This window comes from Ambystoma mexicanum, chromosome 5q (assembly GCF_040938575.1).
Source record: "Ambystoma mexicanum isolate Mex_15411 chromosome 5q, UKY_AmexF1_1, whole genome shotgun sequence".
Classification (NCBI taxonomy): domain Eukaryota; kingdom Metazoa; phylum Chordata; class Amphibia; order Caudata; family Ambystomatidae; genus Ambystoma; species Ambystoma mexicanum.
This window is the reverse complement of record NC_090933.1, coordinates 594,493,321-594,520,138: the sequence shown is the minus strand read 5'-3', so window position 1 is coordinate 594,520,138 and position 26,818 is coordinate 594,493,321. Positions and strand designations below refer to the sequence as shown.

At 45.0% G+C, this 26,818-nt stretch overlaps 1 protein-coding gene across 5 annotated transcripts in view; it reads right to left on the bottom strand.

Annotated features, from left to right (window-relative positions):
• The window catches only part of LYN (LYN proto-oncogene, Src family tyrosine kinase), a 675,065-nt gene that overhangs the window by 111,533 nt on the left and 536,714 nt on the right, over positions 1 to 26,818 (bottom strand). For all 5 annotated transcript variants that reach the window (XM_069621063.1, XM_069621062.1, XM_069621065.1 and 2 more), the window contains one exon: positions 9,173 to 9,355. In XM_069621063.1, coding sequence (XP_069477164.1) covers positions 9,173 to 9,355 — 183 coding nt within the window. The remainder of the gene's footprint in view (positions 1 to 9,172; positions 9,356 to 26,818) is intronic.

Sequence of the window (26,818 nt, the reverse complement as noted above, 5' to 3'; positions counted from 1 at the left end):
CGGAGTTTGCAGAGTTCTTTGCATGCCCAATTCTGATTGATAAACTCCCATTTACGCTCACCCGCACTCTGTCCTGGTCTTATTCCCATTTTGGGAGAGTCCTTCATTGTCTCTCATTGCGGGGAGGATCGTGCTGTTTGGGGACGCTTGCTCTCACCATCCACTGACTCCGGAAGTCAAATTTAGTATTTGGGTAGAACTTCAACGAGAGGATAGAAGGATCTTTATGGGGGCAAACATACCTTCTCTGTGGAAACAATTGTTGGAGGACCTCCATAGGTGGGATATGCAGGAACTCTCATTGTTCGCCCGGAACAGCGGTTAAAATAACGACAATACCCTGATAACTATGTGGCGAGCTCTCTCCCTAACGAGATACCAACTCGGATGATTAAAACCCTTCAGGCAGAAATGATTTCCTTCATATCGCATAAAAAGAAACCAAGGATTCATAGGACAGTTCTACTCCGCTCGACGTAGATGGGGGAATTGGGAGTCCCAGACGTGAAACGATAGATACTAGCAGCCCAAATAGTGCTCATGTTGAGGTGGTCAGAATCTAAAATATATAAGGGCTGGTGCAAAGTTTTACAGGAAGTTACTTCCGTCCCATTGAGGGCATTGCAGTCCTTGAGAAATGGAACTCTAGGAGCAGGCGGCCAGCTACTAGAGGCAATGAAAGCATCACTTTGTGCATGGGATCAGGCACCAAATTGGAAAAGAATATAGGGCCTCATTGTCCAATGAGTCCAATGAGCTATAATGCTGTCTTCACCCCAGGATGAAACAGCGCTTATTGGGAGGGATAGGAAGGCCAGGCGAACCTGAACTAAGGGGACCGCTCTCACAATGGGAACCCACTACTAGGAATTTAAGCAGACATTTTGCATAGGAGAGGGAGAACGGTACAAGTATATGCAAATCAGGTACTGGACATCTCAAAGGGAGGTAAGGGAAGCGGGTACAAGGGCAGCACTGGGACTCGAGTTAACTAGCAAGAGGGACCGGCTGCTAGGGGAATCTCAAGACTATACAGATTATTATATAAGGCACAACCTGGAGACAAGCTCCCCTACATGGCTAGATGGGAAAAAGATTTTGGTATTTCTATTTTGGAAGAAGAATAGGGTCAAATTTGGAGAAGGGCTCACAAGGCATCTAAATGCACGGCTATAAAGGAATCGGCATACAAAATTTGCTATAGATGGTATCTGACCCCTCAACGCTCACACGGGAGAAACGCAAAATGTCACCCTCTATGCTGGAGGCAGTGTGGAAAAATGGGAGACCTAGGTCATATGTGGTGGTCATGATCTAAGGCCAAAATATATAGGAAAGAGATCCTGGGTCACATAAAAGAGATTAGGGGGCACAGATACCCGACTCCCTAGTAGTGATCTTTCTGGGGTTGAGGTGGAAGATGTCAATGCTGCAAGTAGGTCCACTGCCACCCTCATCACGCACCTACTGGCGGTGGCCCAAATGGCCTGGCCCAGAGCTGGAAAACCATAGAAATGACCTATCCTGCCATGGTGGTGGGTTAAAATCTGGGGTGTAATGGCCATGGAATAGGTGTGTGCATGGAGAGCCTGGACATCACAAAAGTTACTGAAAGTTTGGCTCCCTTTTCACGATTATGTATAAGATGAGGAACAACACTTCCATAAGGCGACTTACTTACAAATGTAAATGTGCTATATGCGAAAATGGGGGTACGGCACAGGAATATTGTGTCGTAATACAGGTATTCGATCCCTGAGATCTGTAATCATGCCATACCTGTTGAGTTAGGGAAGGGAAGTTATTAGTATTATTATTAGTGTTCTCATTTCTTCCTTTTGTCTAGTTTATGACTAAGTAAAATGGACTCATTCTCACTGATGACAAGCAGCCTGATTAAGGGCCTCTAATTTGCATCTGAATTGGCTGTGAAATTTGAGAATTCATCTTGAAGAGAGCATGAGCAAACATCATGTACCGAAATATAAGTGACAATGAGTTAATAAATAAAGGTTTAAAAACAAAAAGAAAAAGTGACAGTGGGAGAGGAAGGAGAAGAGGTGGTAGAGATTGCAGGTGTGGTGGGTTGTAGAGAGAGTGGGGTTAGAGAGTAGGGGCACGATGGGGGTAAACTTCTCATTGGGTCGAACAGCAGAAGACTTTTGAAAAATACTCTATAGTGATTTTGCATTTTCATGCCATGCATTGCCTGCTGCTATGCTAACCAGATAATTTCAGTTCCCATTCCTTCGCTCTCCTTCTGCAACAATGGTTTCGGTAACTTTGTGGCACAAGCGCCACAAAGATTTGCCAGAACCAAAAAAAAAATGATTGCATCAAGGGTTTTACTGTTTCACTTCCACTTACAGTCTGTTGTACACGTGCGTTTACAGTTTTGAGATCATATGGCTTTTTTTTATTTACTCGATAGCGATGGCAGACATGGGGCATTTAAAAATTGCACTAATGCAATTTGCAGCAAATTCATACAAAACAAACTCCAACGCAGAAACACAACCTTAGTGAGCACCTCCCTCAGGGATGATCAGATACTGGCAAAAACCTTTGTTGATGTTTAATACTGTATGTTTGGTAGATCATTTTATTCAAATTTTTGTTTAGTGCTGGCCCTACCCAGAGGCTTCGGAGCGCCTTATGTCGACATAGATAATCTGAAACCCAACATGTAGAAAAATATATTTCTATGAAGTGGTGGTTGGTGAATTTGTTAAGTAATGGGGTGTGGTCAATGTTGTCCTGTTTTGATGTAAGCACAGCAAGTGTGTTTGAGGGATTCTCCCTAAAAGAATGTACTTTTAGCTAGAATATAAATGGTGCATTTTACAGCCCAATGTTTGAGTTCAGTTCGGGTGAAGTTGAGTTTACAAGCCATTTTCTACCCGCTTTGTCCTCATGTCGCCCTCACTGTCTCAGTTTGCTGTATGTCGCTCATTTTAGCTTGCAACTTTCCCCACACAGTTCCCATCTCGCAGCTTCCATGTGCCTTTCCTTTTCAGTCCAGCACCATGCAGTGTGGTACCCGAGCCCAGGATGCAGATGGTAGGACCCGAAGACATGGACTCTCAACCTTTAGAGGAACCCGAGCCAATCTTGAGTTCACATAGTAAGCTGATACACTGACACATGCCGATTGTCTGTGGGTGCTATGTGCCCGATGTTTGCTCCAGAGGAAAGGGCTCAGTGTTTTGCTGAAATATAGTGCTTTTTCACTGAGCTGTGCTGCATCTTGCCATTTCTAATTGTTTACTTACACCTTGCGGTTTGTGTTCACCTGCCCAGATCTTCTCCCCCAAACAGCTCTCTCCTCTTCGTAAGAACAAGTTGGTTGAGGGTGCGGGGGGTGGGCAGGCATCAGTCAATATCAAATAGAACTAGTTGCTTTACGGCTGCCCAGATTCTGCACCATATGGGTTGTTCACAAGTTCAGATGCATGGCAGTCAACCACAAGGACAGGGAGAAGTCAATTTGTTCAGGTGTTTGGGGACGGTTCTATGAAGATCTGGCACCAGTCCAAATTGGAATTTTATTTTGACCAGGGCATTTAACTTGATAATCGTCAAAAGAGTGAAGTGTTGGAGGCCTCAGTAGTCCTTGTATCTGCCTTTCCAGGTAATGGCTCCAACCACTTTAGGAGGAAGGGCAATTCAACCACTGTTAATAGGGAAATCTTTCTTCCTTCTCTGAACATTTTTAAGCCTTCTTTCCAGCCCTGCCTTTGCCTTCATCCTCAATATACGCTCAGTTTCATTTAATTTAGCTTAGCTTATTCTCCCAGTGTGGCCCTGTCACAATGGGCTCAATGGCTTATAACCAGGTACTGCTGCTTCCTGGTACAAATTATGAGGAATTTGTTCCAACAGCTAAAGCTTAACTGGACTAGATGGTGGCTCTGTACACGTCCACTGCTGCAAGGTGAGCCTCATTTGGTCTTGTTGCACTACCCTTCTGAGAATATGTCCTCATGTTACTGTAGGATATTCCTGCTTAGGCCTTATTAGATCAACCACCTTCCTGACGACTGCTGTCGACGCAGCCCTTGCAAAAACCCATACTCCATCAACCACAAGCTGTGCTCAAGGTGGCGGCTGCCATGTTGAAAAATCAACCTCCCATCTTCATCTTCTCCTGGTCTTTTTTCAGTGCTCACAACTTGGTTCCTCTTAACCCAGTTTGGAAGTTGAGAATCTGATAGCTGATCCAGCCCTTTCATGTCTAATCTGCCCCTTTATTCTGTCTAGTTTCAGGCTTGCCAAGAATGACTCCGGTATAGTATGTCACTCTGTGCCTCAAAATGTATGAATAATTAAGCTGCCTGTCACTCATTATGGGTACGTTAAGGGACACCCAATCCTTTGAAATGATAACTTTTGTGATGTGTGCCAAAGGTGCGCCAGACACTCCAAAAAGTATATGCATATTTGTGTACTTCAATGAATAAGTCACGATTTGAAATAAATGCACGTGGACATTTTATTGTTCCTAAATATCCACTGACTCAATGCCCATATGTGACACGAGTTTCAGCCTTGCTTGGGCCTTTTTCAAAATTGGGCTTTAACAAGAAACTAAATCACCTAACATTAATGTGTTACGTCGTCATGATTAATAGAGCATATCGCTAACATTAAGAGATAGATGTCAAATCATGAGTAACTATACCATAACAAGTAATTGAGGTCATGATATCAGTTCAGTCATGGCAAATTAAATTAGATAAAACTTTGCTCCATAAGAGGAAAAATAAATGAAACAAAGCATCACATTGTGCACAGATAATGTGGGTTTGGAAAGGAGAGGATTGTTTAGGGGGAAAGAGAGAGGTAGAGAAAAATCAAATCAGTAACCATTTATGTATCGGATACATCACACTAGTTGGCTAATCATAGCCTAAGGTGGTCCATATTGAGATTGGTGTGATAACCCATGCATGACCATCTTTCATTACACTTCTGAAATGATGGTGCTTGATGCATGCTTATTTGTGCCTCATTGTCCAAGTCAGAACTACTAATAGTCATGCACTAATCAGTATTCACCATTGTCCTTTTGCCTTATTTGTGCATCTTGAGTGCTTGGTGTATCCCAATTCTCGATTCTCAATAATTGTACCTGGTTCACTATCCTGCCAGGCATTCTGTCTGTCAGGTCCCAGATCCCTGTGGTATTGATTTCTTTCTCTTGGGTTCCAGCCCCCTTTCATTTCTTTCTCTCGCTCTTGGTCTAAGCGGCCCTAGTCTCCCAGTCTGCCAGGGACTGCCATTAAGATGACTCTGGAAGCCAGTCCTTATTGGATGTGGATCCCAGACCCGTGTCCCACTGCGGTATAATCCCTTGTGTTTCCCAACAAGCCGTGTGAGTCAGTTGGTCTCTTCCTCATCTCAGTACCTAAGGGATATAGATTCCCTTGAGGAGCCCACACTCTTCCTCATCCCAGTACTTCCTACCTTACTGGTTTTAAGGAAACAGATAGGAACACTATGGTTGGTGTTGTATGAGGTTGGTGAGAAAGGTGTATTTAGGGTTGGATGGTGTGAGAAACCAGAGGGTGTCTCACCCGCTAGTCACCAGGATCTCTCTCTCAGGTGGCCAGAGCATGGCGATCACCTTTGTATCCAGACCATGGGGGTCGACCAGTGTGGGAGGATCACCTGGGTGAGGGGTCTTCGGGGGTTAGGGGTGAGGCAGCAGACAGTGAGACACAGTGTCACCCCCCGCTATTTTGTTTATCCAACTCATCCTATGTCTTGGGATGTTCCTAGGTCCCAACTCCCATCTCCCCCCCTTTTTGCATGAACACAGGGCAGAGGAAGAGGATGAGAGAGTAACAAAATTAACCTTCATACATCGTAATGGGCATGTGTGATGCTGGAAATGCATTGGAGGGACAGAGCCTCCCTGTCCGTGTCCTTTAGTCGTTTTTCATTTGTGTTCTTTATTGTTTTCTGCCCAGGAGTCCATGCGGGCTGCTGACCGGAGACGTGGACCGCCGAGGAGAATGAAGTGAAGCACCCAGTCATCGACGCCACCGAAGTCCATTGCCGTAGACCAGGGTTCGGAGTATCGCCGTAACTGCTGGAGGCCCGTCGAAGCCGTGTTGCCCAGAAGAGGGGACCGCTTGACGCCGTGCCGCCGACTGGAGCCGCTCGCTCCTTTGCCTAAGATTGTTGAATCGAAGGACTCCCTTGTCCGCACCGTTGACCACTTTATCCCGCCAGAGAAAGTTGTGGATGCTGACACCCCGAGGAGAATCCGCCGGTGGGTTTTCTGCCACCCAAAGACCACAAAGACTTCGACGACTCGACACCCTTGTCGGGCAACAGTTCTTCAGAAACTCTTTGCGGTCCTGAACTATCAATCGTCGAGGTGCCCCGCACACCTCATCCTCGCAGGACGTCGCCGACGAGCACCGCCTGGATCGACGCCATGGTCTCTGCACCCTTGAACTTTTCATCGAGGCCAAGTTCTCCTTCTTCGACGCCTCTCAATGATCTGTGGCTCCTGCTTTAAAGGGAGTCACTCGAGAAGGATCCATCGATGCCTCTTCGAAGAACTCTGCTATACCAGGTACACTGGGGGGTAGATACCTTATAGAAGGAAATAAGACTTATAGAACAATATATGGACTGGGCTTGTGATACATCTTTGCTTTACAGGTTGCCCAGGTTGGGGGGGGGGGGAATCTTCACACAGAGCTGTGTCTAGTGGGTTGGTGCCAGTATTCTGCCACTTGTTCTAACCAACTGCTTTCCTCCTATTTCTATTGTTGGTTTCCTTTGAGTGATCTGTGTGACATTTGACCAGAGTATAGTTGATGCACTTTAATGAGATCTGATAATTGTGGTACCACTTTAGAACTGTATATATTTACCATTGTTGATTTTCTGAGCACAACGTGAGTTATTCTGATAGTGTACATAACCTTGAATATTAACTATATAAAGACTGTGTTTTAACTAATACAGTGTGTGGACATTCCTTTGTGAGGGCTTGGGAATACACTGTACTTAAGAACCAGCCTGCATCACCTCCTGAGAAGCTAGGCCTTTATTGCTCGACCGCGTACCAATAATAGAGAATCTTGGCTGGGGTCTTCTGTGCCTCCCCTCTGCCATAAAGAGCAGAAGTAAAGACCCCCCCCCTCCAGTCTTTACAGCATGACCCGCTAACTGGGTCAGGCAAAGTCAGGCACTTGACTCTAAGTGTATACGCTTGATACCAATTATCTGTCCTCACACAAATAAAAGGCAGAACACATAGAGACACTATGAGCAAGGCAGAACACCAGTGTGAGAGGGCTTATAGGATGAAGGCAAATCTACTGGAGCAGAGTGACAGTCCAAGTGACGAGGGCCGCAAGTAGAAAACCCCAAGAGTTCCCTACTGGAGGTTGTTGCCTCTGGCAGGCGATGCATTGTGTTTCAAGAATGCCAGCGACCCTCCTGGGTAAATGCAGAGTTGGGGAGGTGAGGCCAAGCCTGTGGATCTAACCTTGACTCATGAATTGGAAATCGCAAAAACCAAACAAAAGACGCACACAGCCAAGCGACCTGAGAGACCGGTGTGTGTTAAAGTTTGATGTAGAAACATTAGATCACAAGTGAAGGCTGCACGCGTGTGTTGTGAGATGAAGAAAGGCAGACGTGTGAATGCACTTTGAACTGAGGACAACTGTGAAATCAGCGATACAAAGTAACACAGTGGTCCAGCAAAAGGAAGTAGTCCACTTGAAAGTCTCTGTGAAAAGTATACTGTTTAAAGTGAAAGAAAAGCAAAAGTGAAGTAAAACAATTTTGACTCCTAGAAAAGGGGAGAGTGAAAGTTAAATTGTGAACCTTGAGCCGAAGTGGTCCTGCAGTAGTCTGTAAACAAAGCCACGCACATTCGAAAGTCTTTGACGTCCGAAAGATCTCGGAGCTCGACAGAGGGAGACCCGAAGTATAACAAGCTTGGGGAAGGAAGACCCCCCCTTGCAAGTTTTGTTGAACTTTATCGTGAGAGGTCTGAGCCCGAAAGAGGGGGACCTTTGTGAACTTTTGATTAAACATTATTTTGGAAGTCAGGAAAAGAAACTTTAACGTGGAAGGCCAGGCGGGCCTCGATCCAAGTCTTTGAACTGTTTTGTGGTATTGGAAGCCGAGCCAGAGCGTGTCATCCTGCCTACGGGGACGACTTACTATTGTATGTAAAGATATGCTCTGTAAAGCGCTTTGGATAAAGGCGCTATATAAATAACACATCATTATCATTACTCCGTGAGGTCTAATGTGGGGAGGAGAGCTGGTTCAACCACATTTATTCATTTAAACACTGATTTTTCCTTTTGCATACATTTTCTTATGTTTTCACTTTATGTACAAGAGATAGGGCAGGCATTAGGTTTTGTTAGCATTGGCCATTTTGATTTGACACACTCCACTAGGACTGCGTTGTTTATTACTTAATGGTCGAGACTACTCCCATCTTAGTTTTAGGGCATAGTAGGAGTTTCTCCAGCCCCAACAACTTCAATAAAGGTTTTTACAAATTGTACCCATTGTGTCAGTGTCGTACTTGCAATACCATGCCTCCCCTACAGTGGGCTATGGGGATACCATGTTCTCCCCAGGTCGTCACTAATCTCATAGGGGGCCTCCCCACCCCATGAGATCCACCCGCTGAATACACCTCCAGGGGGACTATCGAGCAGCAGCTTCACCTCTTTGGCCTCATGGGGAGGGGCTCTCCCTAGAGGAGAAGTGACAACATCTGGGGATTCCTCACAGAATTATGTAAAATTATACACTCAACTAGCAATGTCATAGATCTGTCTGTCCTATGGCAGCGTACTGATCTCAGGCTGCACTAGCAGCTTGAAGTCTTATCATTTCCACTGGTGAGACTTCAATGCTTTTCTATGGAAATGAGGACACATCCAAGGGAATGATAGAGTTAAACATGTAGTTACTGCCCACTGCTCTGACTGGCAAGTAACTATAGGTACTGAGAAAGTACCGAATCATACATCATAAACTGCATAGTTAAGGTACACAAAAGGCACACTTTAAACAAAGCAGATAAGACAACATTTGGTGTAAATGGCTTCATGAAGAGGTTTGCACACCCCAGGAAACTACCAAACATTTTCTACATGCAAGTCATACAGCCACTCACCTTTCGACATGTATTCTGTCACAATATAGATTGGCTCCTCCTTGGTGACCACAGCATACAGTCTCACCAGCTTGTCATGCTGAAGGGTTTTCATGAGGTTGGCCTCCTCTAGGAAAGCTTCCGCAGACATAGAGCCCACTTTCAAGGTCTTCACAGCTACTTTGGTGCTGTTGTTATAGAAACCTGAAAAACAGTAGGCTACAACGTAAAAGGATTGCAGTGCAATGACAATTTACTTACACAGTTTTACATTAAGAGTTCATGGAATCTGACGAGCGTCGCCAGTGAAGGCTACTGAATTACAGACTGGACATTAGGTGAAACCAATAGAACATGAGAGGCTGGGATTTTTATTTAATCGAACCAATATTTGGAGGACTCCAAGTGTAAAATAAACCTTCAACTTTCTTTATATATTAGAGAGTCTAAATAAACACATTTATTTTACTTTCAAATACATTTAAGGGCAACTCTATATTTCTGCAAAAACCGCGGTTATTTTCCTGGGAATGGTATCATTTTGCAAACAACTGCACACTGGTAGGAAATATCACATTGTGGGCCTTTACGAAAGAGTGAATCCTTTTTGGCAGAGCAACTTCATATCAAAATATCGATTCCAAAAATATTTTTTGCTGACTGTTTTCAATAATTGTCTGAATAAATACTGATCAATGTTCACTTTTGGCTGCTGTGTGGGACGAGATGTAAGATTAGGGAGATTTATGCGGCAGAGTCATAGCAATCAAATAATCAACTTGATAACGTTTTGATTACATGTCTTATATTGAAGTACTTCATTTTCAACTTTTGCTGTGGAATTTTTCAGTCCACATTTTTGACATTAAATTTGGAATAATGAACCCCAGTGAATTGTTTCTTTGTTTCGAGCCACTCAGTAAGGAGCCTTATGTTCGGACCTTCTGTGTCCGTATAGTGTCAACACACCCGTGTCTGCTTTTCATGCCATTAACAATAAGGGGGCACTATAACAGTTATCTCCAGGTCCTGCATAATTGTGTGGCAAGACAGTTACGCTTACGCCTAGGAGATTGCAAATTACCCCTACTCTTCACCACTTGCACTGGATTCCCGTGACAAAGCGCGTTCAGTTTAAATCCCTCTGTCTGGTACATCAGTCTTTCTACGAATATGAAGCAGAATATGTTCAAGCCAAATCCCACCCCTATATCCCTACGTGGATTCTTAGTTCTGATGATGCCTGCTTGGTTCCAGTCCCTTGGTTCAAACACTCTTGCATTGGTGGTCATGTTTTCTCTGTGGATGCCGCTCAACTATGGAACTCTATTACCCGTACGCTGCGTGCCACAGAGAACAGGCTATTTTGGCATTCTCTTAAAACCTACCTGTTTTAGCTTGGTCCTTTCCTTTATCTGCCTGCGTTTTTAGAGCCAAGATGCCAGTGTGGCGTACTTTGTGCTTAACAAATAACCATACCGTAACATTTAGCCACGCCTATCATTGTATTGTAGATTATGGTTAACTTAGCTGCGTGTGCGTCAGTGGAGGGTGGCGATGCCTTTACGTTCCCAAAAAAGTACAATAAATTACAGTGGTACTTTAGCACAATCGTGCTATGCCACTCTAACACTTCTTGTTATCTTGTGTGGTGTTAATCGTTGGCTTATTGTTAACCTCTATGATCCACCCGGCACGGCTAGAGCCCGTACGATTCGTATTATAGTAGGAATTTGGTGGTAAATTAATAATCAGAAGGATATGTAATAATACTTGGAGATATCAACTAAATCCACACTGAATGCACATGATTGAGGCTTTTCCGCTGGCTGAACTAAGGCAAACTACCACCAATAACCAGGGATAAGCATGTGCTTCCTGTCTTAATGATTCAGATGTATATTTATTTTGAATGGAAGATGCAGATCGGATTATACTTGGGACACTACTAATTCAGCCAGCATCAGAGACTACATATTTTTATCGGCTAATCTGTCCATAGCAGACGTTGACTTGTGCATAATTCAATGAGACGAAAGTGACCATTTCCTGCTTTTTGTCACGCTGAATGTTTTGACTCCTAGTACAACAGTGGAACACAATTGTTGAGTCTGCGTGAATCCGACTGGTAATTGAATCACCTGTAATGCAGCTAAATTAAGGATTGTGAATGAATTTACCTTGTGGAATCCCATATCTAGACTAATACAATTATCTATGGATCGCAATTGCTCATCGAGTCAGCTGCCAGCTGGGTTATCCAGAGATGGTTGATAAGGCTGTTAACTGCATTAGAGCTACTCCAGGGCAGACAAGTACTAAATGTTATCATTTATACTGGGTGCTTTGATTTGAATATAAGAAGGGCTAAACGTGATCCGCATCAAGAATTTAGAAACATTGCAATGATGTGTAGTAAATATAAGGAAATGGCTAGCAAGACTAGGGACTGCAAACATAAATATCACTCATGGCTTAAGAGCTATCAGAAGAGAATACAGCATGAAAGATGGAGTAAATTGACAGTAGCTGTAATTAATAGAAACAATAAAGTAATTTAGGACTTGGTCCGTGTTACTATACAACCGAGTCTCATGATTTCCAGTGTCAGCAAATCTGACTGGGACAAATACTTAAGTGCTAGTATAGGTCTATGTCCTACTGAGATAGTTAATGCAAATCCATCTGCTGTTAAATGGGAATGTAATATGATGGAGTCAGACATCTGCCCTATTATTAAGTCCCTAAAAACATCCCGAGCACCAGGACCTGATGGCCTTGGTAACAATCTACTGAAACCCAGTTCTGAGTGGTGGTGTGGCCCAATGCATACATCATTTGGTGCCATCTCGACTAGCAATAGACTTACCCTGACGTGGACTAAGAGCATCATAGTGTCGGTCCATAAGAAGGGCCCGAGGCAGGACGCAAAAAACTATCTGTTACTAGCAATGTTGGATGTGCCGTCAAAAGTACTTTTTGTTGAATTGACGAATTGGGGTACTGCTAATAATATTATTCCAGGTTTCAAACTGGCTTCCAAAAATGTGCTGGAACATGAACCTTCTGACCTTATCAAACCTAGTACAGTACTCTTGGCATGTGCTCAAGCGTAATGTATATGCTGTATATGTGGACTTCTCAGCAGCATTCCACACAGTATCACGTGAATAATTGTGGGATAAGCCCATCAGTTGGGGCATTCCAATGGGTCTATTGAGAATGATGATGTCTCTGAACTCCAATACTTCTGTGAGCGTGGAAATGGATAACAAGGGCATATTGAATGATCCCATTGCCAAATATGTAGGAGTTAAAGATGGGTGCATGTTGGCACTCTGTTATTTAACTTATTGCTGAGTGATTTGCCATCTGCACTTGAGAACAACATGCAACACTCCCAAGCTGGGAATGGCGAGAATACCCTGGCTTGGGAATTCTGAAGATTTGATGCTGCTTGATTTAACATCTCGAGGGTTACAGAGTACATTTGATTGCTTCTTTGATTACTGCGATAAAAAATAGATTGAGGATTAACCTAAGCAAGGCTAAAACTATGTTGTTTAGTTCGAGGGCAACAAAGTCAGTTTGACAGGTGAACCTTGGGAAGGGACCATTGAGGGTGGAACATGTGCAGCGGTAGGATTACCTAGGGATAATCTTTGACAGTCCTCTAACATGGGAGCCCCATTTCGAACACTTATAGGAAAGGTTAGATCTGCATTGACTGGTCTAAAGATTTTTGCAGCAATACAGGCTGGTTACTCCTTAATTAGTGTGATACAACTATATAAAGCCAAGATTAGGCCCTTGATGTTATATGAGGCTGATATTACAGAGAACCATGCTACTGATAAGTTCTAGCCTCCGATCTTTGCTCAAGCTTCCCCTTTCCACCCTTCTTGAATACTATTGGAAACAAACATGAATTCTTTGGAAAATGCATGCAACATATCTAGCATAAACTTGCATTCTAAGATTGCCTATGCCAAGGAAAGCTCTCCAATACTTACTAATGGTTTGCTTGTCAACATTGACGCTGCAGAATGCAAAAAGCTGCCCTTTTGTAGAAAACATCTAGAGGTACAAAATTGGATCGCCAATAAAGGGGGATTGTCCCTTTAACCTATATTCAGGAAAACTATAATTCACTAGTAAAAGGTTATTGCTGGCTATTGATAGTGAACACGTTTTGACCTACCTAGCTACAAAGCGCTCTATTGCAGATTATGTAGCATATTATACGATAGCCTTAGTAGTAAAAGTCTATTTAACAGCATACCGCTATAATAACATAACAGTGGCTTATTTGTGCATTAAGTTTAACCTTTGGTATGCCCTTAATGCTAGCAGGGGCATAAGTATGATTAATAGACAATACAGATTATGTGGGGGACCATCAAGGGAAAGCCTAAAGCATTTATGGATGGACTGTGAAGCATTGGATTCTTTGCGGAAAAAGCTATCATCAGCAATTGGAATGAGCACACAGAGTGATACAATATAGATTTGGAGGGAGATGATGTTTGCTCTATATTTCACTTGACTACATTTTGGGACATGGTAGCTGACATAGTATTACTGTTGCAATAATGATGGTGCACTAGAAATACATGAACAATGCTAATATTAGATCTTATATGGTTGGCATGTGAATAGCGATAATGCGTTATAAGTTATATGAATTTGATAAACTAGTTTTTAAATAAGATTTTACTGAATGGAGAATTGTTTTTATGTGTAAAGGGGTATCGGGAAGGATTTTGACTTCATTGATTCTATTGATGGGATTGTGGTTTTTATTCTTTTGTATTGAGATGTAATGTAAATGTATAGAAAGCCTAAAGGCTACAATGTACAAAATAAATTCTTCTTCTTCTAGCAAACTATAAACACCACACGAGAGAACAAGCTCACACCCAAGAAGACACAAGGACTAGAACTATGACTTACTACTGCATAACATCTACAGATTAACAGAATAAGTTCATGACTGCTCTGCTTTGAGAAAGGCCCCTTAGGTCAAAACATGAAACAACTTTGCATTAGTCTGAGACAACCTTGAATTAACTTTAATTCAAATTTAACTGACATATCTATCCTAGACGTGTGGAATTTTCTATACTAGTAAGCCTTAGCATCTAGAATTCACACAATTAAACTGGTATTTGGTGACAATCTTTTATGCTATGTTTTAATTTCTATTGATCATGAACTGCAGCAAAGACTGTATATATAATTATCAAGAAGTGTTAGAGTGGCATAGCGTGATTGTGCTACAGTACCATTGTTATTTATTGTGATTTTCATACATTGTTTGTATGCAGCAAATAAGGGTGCAGAAGAAAAAATATCTTATTCCCTCTTAAGACTGAGTGGTATTAGGCAGTTGTGGTGAACCAGAAGAAGGAGTCCGACTTGAGGATGACATTTCAAGGGTGTTTATTGAAATAAAAAGCAAATGCCCATCTATCGCTACTGCTAATGGGGATTTTCCCTACCTACAAAACTAAGCCGAGGGTGCTTGTCCATCATCAAAATCAAAAGTTGTTCTCAGTCCAAACCTAATCGCTATCTGGCCCTACCACTGTGGAAAAAACAACACAAATATAAGCCAAAGCAATAACCACTCAGCTTAGGCTATGTCCAGCCAATTGTCCTTTGGATCTCCCCCAGGAGATATTTTCAGAACTATTTTTGTATGAACTGAAAACTAAGTGTTCTCAGTTCTTCTGTTAGGTTCTTCAGAGAACTTTGTATGTCTTTATATACATCAAATGTCTCAGCTTCGTTATGTGGAGGAATATTTCCCGTTCTTTTTTCCTCCACCTTGTCCACTTTCTCAATATTGGTTCTTCATGTTGAACAGGTTGATTGAACCCTCCAGGTTCCCTTCTCCTTGTGATTGAAGCCATGTCCCTTATTTCTCATTTACTCTCAAGGCCCCTGTTTCTTTCAAGTTTCCTTACCCTCTCTGGTTGCGCATGTGCTTCTTCCCAAGATTCAATACTCTGGTTTCTAGGGCTCCTTTGTCAGTTTCTTTCTCTTTATTGGTTTTCATTTGCCTCCCTCCCAGGCAACCCTGCTACCTTCTATGCCTTTGGGTGTGCTCCAGCGGGTTGGGGTTCTAGCAGGAATGTTGCTGTTCACCCTCCTCTGTGTAAGCCTCAGATTCTCTTCTGCCCAATTTAGCAGACTCTGCAGTCCTCGCGTTCAAAGTGGAGGATTTGTCCCTCCAGCTGGTCCTGGCCTCGTCGTTTTCCCGGTCTCAGACCCACGACGGCTGCAGCGTGGTCATGCCACCAGGTAAGACGTTCCTTCCATCCAAGTCTTTCTTAGCTGTATCGCAATTCTCTGCTTCAGATTTCCATCATCTGTGCCATCACTGGCTCCTCCTCTCTGCGTAGGATTCTTCCTCCACCATTCAAGGTCCCGCATTTCTTTATCCTCACTGCCATACTTCAAAAGGTAGTGCCAGTAATACCTTGAGCCAATGATATAAAAGCAATGTCAGTATTTGTTGGATGCAAAACAGAAGTAACATCAGTCTCTTCTACACCCATTAGGCGGACAGAGTATTCTTCATAGGGAATTCCTTGTAGGAATGAGAGTCCTTGTCCCCTAGAGGGGCGTCAGTCCCAGTGAGGTGAGTGTCTTGCTCACCTCCCTAGCCTCAAAGGCGGTTGCTCCCTCTAGGAAGAAGGGACGTGTAGCCTGGCTTTTATGTATCTTTATAGGGCAACTTTCGCCCGGTTTGGGGTCCTTGCTGCAATTTCTGTGAATAATGAGGTTTATAGGAAGGACAGTTTTGCTCAAACCTGATAACGTATAGGTAGCCCAGCATCTATAATAATATTGAGGCTCAATAAAAACCGCTTATCAATTTTATTGGACAGGATTGGTTTTTTGTGTGGATGTTCATCTTATTTTTCATTTAATGTATTAACTTTTCTGCTTGTCCTATTTTTGAAAACAAATGCGCTTGATTGTTTTACTGTTTGTTTAATGCACTGTGCTTTAAATATTTATGATTCTTTTAATCTGTAATTGTTTTTTAGTTAACCAATCCGAATAAATATATTTTGACTAATAAACAGTATCATCGGAGTGCCTATTTAAGTACCAGTTGCATTTACCATGAATACCACCGTCACTCAGGACAACAATTGTTGCTGTGCTATTTATTTGTGGGTTATTGCACTAGGCTTGACACTCATTTTAGTTTTCCCACTGGTCTGTCACCAATTTTCATGCAAGGTTTCCACATGTGCATATGTATGCTTCCTGTGCTCGTTCGTGTCACGTTATGCGCTGCGCAGGGGCAGGGTCACCCCGTGTGGCTTTGGAATCATCTGTTCCTAGGGGAATGATTGACCCATCCTAAACAGCAAGCAGTGCATAATCTCAACTAGATGTGTACCCACCTTCTTCCGAGATGGGGACACATCCGCAGACATAACACTTGAAATTGTAGGCCGTTATATTCTGTTCCAATAAAGTACAAGTGACCCTGCTGAAATGGTGCAAATGGTCCTCGCTATCAATGTTGCTGAGTGCATTTTATTGCATACATTCGAGCCTCATCAGTATCTCATAGCACATCAGAAGGAATAATGGTGTAAAAACAACCCCCCCACTGTAACAGTAAGTCCTTTTGAATTCTCCATGTTGGTTGGGTCCATTTTTAACATTCATTCTCCAGCCACCATGACAGGCTGCACAATAACCAAACACCCCTTGTCATGCCAAGCTCCACCCTTGTCATAGGGAACGATATGCTGGACGTACGCAGTTGCTCAAAAGCAGCCTTTTGTCTTTCAGTGGGAATATATGAATGGTTTAAACTTACCGTACGCTCTCTTTATAGTACAACCTTTGATATTTTGTAATGGAAATGTACTGTCACGCAGAGTACTTTTTGTATAATTTGGTTTAGGCTCTATCCACATGTTTTAAGAAGATGGAATCACATGTACAATGCGCACCTAGGGTAGTGTGCAATCAGCCAATTCGGTGGCCCGGGAACCTGGGCGGAATATGCAAGTAACCACCCCCATTCTCCCAGCCACCTGACCGCCTCCCTTGTGTCACCATTATTTACCCCCTGCCGTGTACACACACACACACACGCACGCACACCCTCCCCCTCCCCCCCCCCCCAACAGATTTCCGGCTTGCCCATGTTGCCACTGGTACTGCAGTACTACAATCTCAATGTGATTTCTTTTGAGGTCATCTGTAAGTTGACGTTCATTTGAGAGGTGCAGTACCACTAAAAACATACAGGTGCCCTTGTAAGAAATCAAATCAAAACTACAACATAGGACAACTACGATGAAAAAGGCTGCAATTCTACATACAACCAAAATAAGTCACTCCTCACTTGCGCTGCTGCTCCTCCCCCCCTTGTACTGTCCCTTCTCCCCTTTGCACCGACCCTCCTCCCTCGCACTGTAGCTCCTTCCCCCTTGCGCTCTCCCTCCTCCCTCCCTTGCACTGTGCCTCTTCCCACCCTTGTGCTGTCCCTCCTTCCTCCCTTGAGAGTATGGCCCCTCCACCCCTTGAGCTGTCCCTCGTTCTCCTTTGTGCTATTTATTTTTATTTATTGGACATTTGTATGGCGCCTATACACAAGGGTTTCAGGCGCCACAAGACAAAAAGGGGGGGGTACATAGGAAAATAAGCCAGCAACGGTCGTACTAGGCCTTGTGACATTCTTATCATGCAAGTACAGAGACAAAGAAGTGCAGAGGGGGTGGAAGTATGGGGAAGGGCTAGGAAGGTGGGTGGGGGAGATGCAGGAGTGGGGGGCTCAGGAGGCTGAGCAAGTGCAGTGATTAGCCATGGAGGGCAAGTGCAGTGGACGCGGTGGACCAGATTTAGGCTAGTCCGGGAAGGGTGCCTGGAGGCAAGTGCTGATTAGGGATGCTGGAGGAGACTGGTCAAAGGAGGGCCTGGCCCCTGAAGACTCCTAAGGTACCTGGAAACAGTCAACGGCAGAGGAACATTAGCAAGGGAGGGGTTGAGGGAAGGAGGAGGAGAAAAAAGGAAAGTCTTGAGAAGTTTCCAGAACTTAAGAAGATCCGGCACAAGTCTGCAGGGAGGCCACCCCAGAGGAAGGCTCCTGCCGAGGAGAGGGAACTACCTCCCTATTTATGGAAAGAAAGCTGGACGTGGAGATATCCCAGGCCCCAGACAGTCCTTTGGTTGATGCAAAGGGTCTTGAATGCGATCCTTGCCATCATCGGGAGCCAGTGAAGAGATTTTAGGGCTGGAGAGATGCAGTCCCTGGGGTTGAGGCCAAGGATAAGTCGTGCAGCCCTATTCTGGATAAGTTGCAAAGGGAGGAAAGAGGCAGATTGAGGAGGAGGCTGTTGCAGAAGTCCAGCCTAGAGAGAGAACCAAGGCTCTGGAGACATTGAGTTTGGGGTGTGGGGGGGGGTGAGGAAAGGTGGGAATGCTTCTTAAGAGGTGAAGCTGAAAGTTGGACTTGTTGACAAGGTCTGTGATATGCGGGGAGAAGGAGAGGAGTCAAAGATGACCCCAAGGGTTTTAGCCTCGCAAGAGGGTGGTGGGGGCCCAAGGAGGGTGGTCAGAGAGTTGGGGGGGGGCAGGAAGCAGGCGTCCCAATGAGAAGGATCTCTATTTTACTGGCATTATGGCAGAGATCATTAGCAGAGCACCGCGCCTGAATGGCAGCCAGGCAGCCAGGTATGAGGGAGGAAGGAGAGGAGGCAGAGGATGGAAGCTTAAAGAATGGCTGTGTTTCATCAGCATAGCACTGGAAGTGAGGAGAGAAGGTAGGGATCAAGTGGCCAGAGGGGCAAGTTAGATGTTGAACAGCCATGGCAAAAGGATAGAGCCCTGAGGGATGCCACACGTAGAGAGTGAAGTGGAGCATAGGAAAGGGCCCAGTTGCACTTGGGAGGGTTGGTTTAAAAGGAAGTTGGTCAGCCATGCCAATGCACAGTCTGTGATGCCAAGGGCATCACAGAGCCAATTTATGAGGATGGCATGATTGACTGTGTCAAAGGCAGAAGATGGATCAAGGAGGATCAGAACAGAGGGAGAGTGGGTCCTGATTTGAGAGCAGGTCTTCGTGGGTGTTCAGGAGAGAAGTTTCCATGCCCCTGGATGCTCTGAAGCCAGACTGGAGGTCGTTGAGGCAGCAAGTCGATTCAGTGTGGCGGGTCAGTTGGGGGATGACCAGTTGGAGATAGGGTGATAGTTAGCCAGGCATGAACAATCTTGCCCCTTTCCTGCTTCAGCTGTCCCTCCTCCCCACCCCTTGAGCTTCCCCTTGTTCCCCTTTATGCTATTGTTCCTTTCTCCCTTCCATTATCCATCCCTCCCTTGCGCTGTCCCACTTCCCCCTTGCCACCACTCCTCCCCATGCCCCTTTTCTGTCACTCCTCCCCTTGCGCTGTCACCAATACTCCCCTTGCCATCACTTCTTCCACCCGCCCCGTTGCGATGTCACTCCTCTCCCCCTTGCCATCACACGTCACTCCTCTCCCCCTTGCCATCACCTCTCCCTCTTCCCTTCCCCCTTGCAATGTCCCTCCTCCTCCCCATGGGCTGTCACTCCTCCTCCCCATGGGCTATCACTCCTCCTCCCCATGGGCTGTCACTCTCCCTTGTGCCGTCATGTCCCCATCTAGCTCTGTCACTCCTCCCACCATTGCGCTGTTGAGCAGCCGCCCATGTGCCTTTGCTCTCCCTCCCTTTGCTTGGTCACTCATTTCTCCCATTTGTGCTGTCACTCCTTCCTTCAAACGTCGTACAATGCTCATGTGGACGGCTGCTGGTCTACCTTTCATCTATTGGATTTTTTTTGCTCTTCAACATGTTGCCATTTATCTCTTATTCCCCCCCACAGTGCTTCTCTCCCCCTGCTGCCCTTCAATTCCCTCCCATGCTGTCATCTTTTATTCCTTCCCTACATGCTAAATGTAAAAATTCAATAATCTTCAAATGCTAAAACGATTGGCTTTGCCAATGCTTGCTTGACAGGAGATTGGTTATGTCTAACCAAGGGAGGGCACACCCTACTCAAGGAAGGAATGGGACATCAATATCTTACATAAGGTTGTCCCTTCGTGTGACCATAGTCATATAGCATATATGGTGAACAAGAACAATGCTAGTAAGTCACAGTAAATGTGAAGTTAAAAGCAACCAGAAAAATCCAATATTATAGTTGGTGATACTTATCTTGTGTTAGTGATTGCTATTTGTTTGTTTTTATTATTTGTAAAGCGCACCTAACCCATGGGTAGCAGGGCGCAAGCAACAAGAGGGGTGTACAGCTTAAGTTACAGAGCACGCATCAAATTAATCCAACTGGGTTACAGTGTTGGAAGCATCAAGCATTATGGTCCAATATGTCAAAGTACAAATTATAGATGAATATACATAGTTTACAAAAGTTGAGGATGTATCTAAGCATAGAGGTGATAGGATATACAAGTATACAATACAATATACAATTTATAGACAATTTACAATAGGCGCGGCAGTGGAGGCGATTAGATGTCTTAGCATTAGGTATCATGTTCCTTGATCCAGCGGATGGTATTGGATCTGAATTGTGGGTAGGGAAGGTCTTCCCTAAGGGATGGTGGTAAGGAGTTCCAAAATTGTGCAGCTATTGAATTCAATTTCATGTATTAAGAAAATACATTAGTCATATTTAGTTTTTCATTATTTTGAAATGTTAAGCTCATAAAACAATTACATAAAAGCTCATGGTGGACATCAATTAACAATTCCACAAAGCAGACAACACATGTCTACATTATTTTTAAATATAGAACTCTTGTAGTGTAGTATAGAAATACATAGCAAACCTTCAAATCGAGATTCTACAAAACAACCAGTTAACAGAAAACTCACCAATTTGTGTACAACCACATCAAAGAATTAATAATCAAAATGGTATAATCAAGGTAATTTCATCAGTTCCTGGACTTGAGGATTCTGTCAAACACTAACTTTAGAATATCTTCTTCTAAAAAGCAGTTTGTAAAGTGGGAGCAATTGTTAAACTCCCTGTACATTGACCTAATATCGCAGTGATTCAGGGGCACGGTAAAAATCAACTTAATTAACTGACCTAATTTATAGTTCATTACAAAGCAATTATTTTGTACTTATTCTGTCTGGATGTAGATCTGTATTTTTTACAAGTTGGAATCCGCTTTATGTAATAAGTAGGTAATTAAATTGTACTTGAAGAGTTCCACAAGACAGGGGTGTCAGAGGGGGGTGCTGCTGAGCTGCAGCCAAGATGGTGGCTCGTTGCTCCGACCCAGGCAGAATCCTGAAGCCGAAAAACCCTTCTGTGTGCCGACTTAGAGTTTGGGCAGTGTGGCATTATTGAGCAGGGTGTACTGCTGTCGGTGGCTAAGACCAAGCAATTCTGGAGCTTTGATCACCTACAAGTGAAATCATGGAGAAGAGGCGCGGCTGTGACTAACAGGTGGCACGTGACCCCATGTGCGGCTGGCCAGAGGGCGACTGAGGCGGTCATTGGGCCGTAGGGCTTGGCCCACGCTACAGCCTTGGAGGCGTGGACATTACGGCTGAGGGGAGCTGAGCACATTCAGTGGTGCAGCGCTGTGCCATCTCAGATTCCCGGACTCTACCCTGCTGTGGCCTTTCCTGCTGCTTGCTGTATTCCAGGCTCGCTTTCCTGCCACAGCGCAGGGCCTCTGGCATGGGCGGATCGGAACTGGATGAGCGACATACCACGGACTGTGGTGAGTCCCTGGGCAGTGTATACCCCATGCGAGTGGACCCGGTGCCTGGCGACAGCGGTGGACAACGACCTGGACATAAGTGAGGCACCTGCTACGGCACAGGACCGTGATGCAAAGCCCCATTGTGAGGAGTGGCGAGATGAGGGGTGCTTTAGACTTTGCATGATCAGCTCAGCTGGATCTGAATTGATATTTTGCTTACATTGCTCCTGCAATGGGGGCATGAAGCCACAGATGTCCAGTCCTCTGCACTTGGAAGGAATAAGGTTGGGTTGGTGCTGGGTGTTCAGTCGGAGAAAAAAAAACAGTATTTGGTGCAGAGCTCAACGGGCCGTGCTGGCTGGTGGGCATTACTTCTGCCACCCTGCTGAGGACTTCTCTGTTCTCCTTTCTGTGTGGCCCCTGCACTAGGACTCCTAAGCCAGCTGTTGCTCATCCTTCAGAAGCTAAGCGGGGAAGTTCAATTGGAGATGTGTAAGTGGTGCCTGTGCCCTGCCCTGCCCTAACTGACCCTTGGTGCTGGACTGTACAGGGGGTGTGGCATAATTGGCAATTCCTCTGACTACGGTGCATTATCAGGGCTGGCACACAGGTGGAACGACCCGAGCGAAGGGTACAGTGCTTATTGTTGCAGGATGATGAAAGGGCAGGAAAGAAGAAAGGACCCATGGATGCGTACACAAGTACCCCTGCGAGGCCACCTAGGACAGAAGAGTGAGGGGGACGGTGCCCGCTGTGCCCCGATGGAGGGCTCCCGGGAAGATAATTTGATGGCAGCTATGCATTTACTGGCAATATGTCAGTGAGCGTCAAACTGGATGACATAGTGGCAAACAATAGCTCCCTGAAGTCTAAACTGGATAAAGAGAGCAGATGTATCACAGAGGTGGAGACAAGAATAGGCGAGGTGGAAGACAGGGTGGGACAGCACCGCCGGGCCATCAATGGGCTGGAGACCGAGCTGGCAGCAGTTGTGGTTCAATGTGATGACCTTGAATCGCGCTCTTGTCGCAATAATGTGCAAATAGTGGGGGTGCCGGAGAAGGCAGCAAGGGGTTCACAGAGCCATTTGTTGAGGACCTCTTGAAACAGCTGTTTGGAGCAGACCGGATCTCTGTGCAGTTCTTGGTGGAGCAAGTACACCGCGCCCTGGCACCTCTCCCGAAGCTAGGTGCTCCCCACGTACCATCATAGCTAAACTGCTTAACTATAGAGACAGAGATTAGGTCTTGAAATTGACAAGTGCACAGGGTACGCTCCGATATGAGGCCAGCAACATTCACATTTATCCTGACTTCATGGCTGGGGTACAGGCGCTGCAGAGATCGTACGACACAGTCAAACGACTGCTGTGAGCCTGACAAATCCTGTATGCCCTCATGTTTCCTACTAAATTACGGATACAGTATGGCAGCCGGGCACATTTTTGAGACTCTGGCTGATGCCACTTCCTACATTGAAGCATCTATTCCTTTGCCACTGAGGGACCTCTGCAATAGAAGTCCTGGCCCGGTGGCGGCTGTTGCACCGGAGATCAGAGGAGAGTGATGGAAATATTGCCGTTCAGTATGACCGAATTCTAACTAATATTGGACATCAGTGCACAGAGAAGACTGAGTGCTTGGCCGGGGCGAACAGCCACCCTACATATGACACCGCAGCTCGCAACGCACCCCAGGAGATTTACACAGTTGCAAAGGGAAGCATCATCAGGTTGGGGGAGATGAGGATTGGATTGTGGTGGGACTAATGTTGGTTGGGGTTATGGGGGAGGGATTGGCAAGGGGTGGGGTTACGTTTCAAAAGTTGGCAGACATGTTGCTGGACGAGTAAGACAATGTAATGACATCTGGGCTGGTGTGGCATGATGTGCATCATTTACGTGCCCGATAGCATTACATGGATGAGACTATAACACTGATATTGTGGAAATGTCTGATGTCTGTGGCCAAAATAACCCTGCTAAGACACAGAGGGTCCTGGCCTACTTACACCACCACTGACCTGAGATTGTGATGCTTCAGGAAACTCGCGCGCAGGGGCCATTGATTAAAAGGTTTGCACCTAAGTGGGGCCAACAGCAATATTATACCAAGTATTCATCACAGGTGAGGGGAGTGCTCACCTTCGTGCATCGATCACTCTTTTCAAGTGGGTAAAAGCTGCATAGATCCACAGGGGCGTATGTGATAGTGTGAGGATAGCTGTCGGGCACAAGGGTGGGATTAGTCAATACATATGGCCCAAATGTTGACAGCCCCAAATTCTGTGTCGATATATCCAAGATCATTAAGAGGGGTGGCTGCTGTCCCGATTGTGTGGGGAGGGGACTTTAATACGGTCCTGGGCCATTCACAAATTATACATAGAGGACTGTCTGGGGCTGCACGTATGATCCAACAGATTTTATCCCAAATGGGTCTGGTTGACTTCTGGAGGAACCAAAATCAGGGGGTAGCAGACTACACATTGTACTCATCAGTTCATGATGTGCAGTCCAGGACTATTGGTTGGTGTCGACGGGGTGGGTGCTGAGAGTGCAGGATTATAAGATCCACCCAAGGACGCTCTCTGACCACTCGCCCGTGAAGCTATTAGTAGTGTGGGATTGTCCCGTTGAGTTGGGAGGGCTTGGCAGAACCCTATATGAAGGGGGTTCTGGCGGGATGCGACTTTGAATTGTATTATATTGTTGCGCAAGCACACTACGCAGATCACTGGTATTCACCAGCTCCGAGGCCGGTACACTGAGCGCTGGAGTGCTAAAGTGCAACGCCAACCGATTTGAGATCAATCATCTTTAATGATCGGCACACTAATTCTTGTACGTATGACCCAGTCTGCACGACAGTGAATGCATGGTCTGGGCTATGTAAGAGATTGGGCACAGTGGCTCTGTATAGTGGAGCGGTGCACTGTGGAATTGCCTGGGCCTCCCTCTACGTATGACACCGACGGTCATTGGTCCTGGGATGTTGAGCGACAGATGGTTTTACTTGGTTAACTTCCAGGTGGGAGGTTTGTGACGCTTGAGGAGTTTGTGGTGAAGTTGGGTATCAGCCCCATTAAGGCACAACAATACTTTAGGATGGGTGCTGCGGTCTGCCATAGATGACCATCGTTCCCACCGGACACAAGTGTTTTGAGGCAGTGGTGTTGAGTGGGAATGCCAGGATGCTGGTCTAAAGGTTATATAGACTGAGTCAGACTAAACAGCAATCATTGAGCAAGGTACGGAAGAAATGGGAGCGAGATCTGGCCACTGAGATACAGGATGACCAATGGAGTAGATGGAGTCTACCGACACGGAACCTCTCACTAAATGTCAGGGTTAAACTGATCCAATTTCAGATATTGAACCAGTTACATTACACACCAGAGCACATTTCTAGAATGTCAGTGACACATGCCTGAAGTGTAGGAGAGCTGGAGTGGGCACATTTCACATATTCCGTGAATGCCCGCTGACAGCATGTTTTGGATGGAGGTGGCGGAAGTCATGCACAATATGGTACAGATAGTTCCCGTGCTCTTTCCTCACAAGTACCTCCTGGGTGATATTGGTAAGGTCTCCGTATTTGTCCATAGATTGTTTAATGTGAGCTGTATAATTGCCAAGAAATGCATATTGAAATACTGGAAATCTAAAGGAGCACCCACATGTGCAGAATGACTAAATGAATTGGTGTATGCTAATGAGAGGGAGGAGGGGTATTTTGCAACGGTGGTGCCTATATGTAGACCAAAAGGCATTTGGGGGCCTTTCCAGGACTACCTCACACGAACCATGGCAGGTTGAGAAGATATCACAAGTGGTGAGCGGTTTGTGCTATTTATGTTTATGCTCAATGTGTATGGACCTATGTTGCTGAGGATGGACAGCTACTACTGATTGTTGTGCTTATTTGTGATCGTAAAAGTGGTCGTCTATGGCACAATGTAACATGTCTGCCTAAGTTTTAAATAACGTTTTTAAAAAAGTTGCACAAGACACAGGTCATTCTGTTGCACATTAGGGTCGACGTATAGAACCGTTTCGGCACGTAGAATGAATGAAAATGCCTTCCTCTCGACAAACAATTAGGCTGGACCGTGCAGAAAGGGGAATGACGAACAAGATCTTAGTAACTATATAAACTGTTAGAGGCCTTAAATTCCACATTTCTTTTTGTCTTTATAGTTGCGCATGTAGCAAGAAGTCCTGTGGATTTTTGGCTCTCTTAAGGTCGAACATGGGGATTATTTGGAACACGCAAACTTAATGGAACAAGAGGCCAATATTTTGTTACAACTTTTTTGAAATCCAGAGTATTTGGGCAGTACGTGAACATACATGTCATGCGGCCTGCTGTGGTGATACCCGTACGTGATTCAAAAATTGTTTAGCCTGTTTGATCAGTTGTTCTGGGTACTCCCTGGTAAGTATTCAAAAAAGCAGTTTATATTGGTTACACCTGAACTGAATAGCAACTCAGCCTCCCTGATGAGTATTGCAGATACGAAAGCGCTTGGAGGAGTACAACATTTCTAGAAGGGATTCAACCCTGTGAACTATTGGGCAGCAAATTGGGATTTAACCCTGTGAAAAAATGTTGGGCACTTGGAGGAGCACAGCAGTGCTAAAAAGAGAATCAACCCTGTGATTGGGATTTAACACTCTGATTGTTTTTGGACATCTGTTCAGGTAATTGATTGGCTAGAAATGGGAGTGCGCGCCTCGCCCCTGCATTTTTAAAAAAATTTTAACATCTCCCTGGTAAGTAGTCAGTCGGTCATCCAAAATTGCAGCATCGGAGTAGAAATCCTCAAGTGAGTTGTAGTTTTGTCTAAGCCTGACATATTGACCGTAAGGTAAAAAAGCTAAGGCTACGTGGGTGGAAGTTTTTAAAAAGCAGAAGGGTATTGT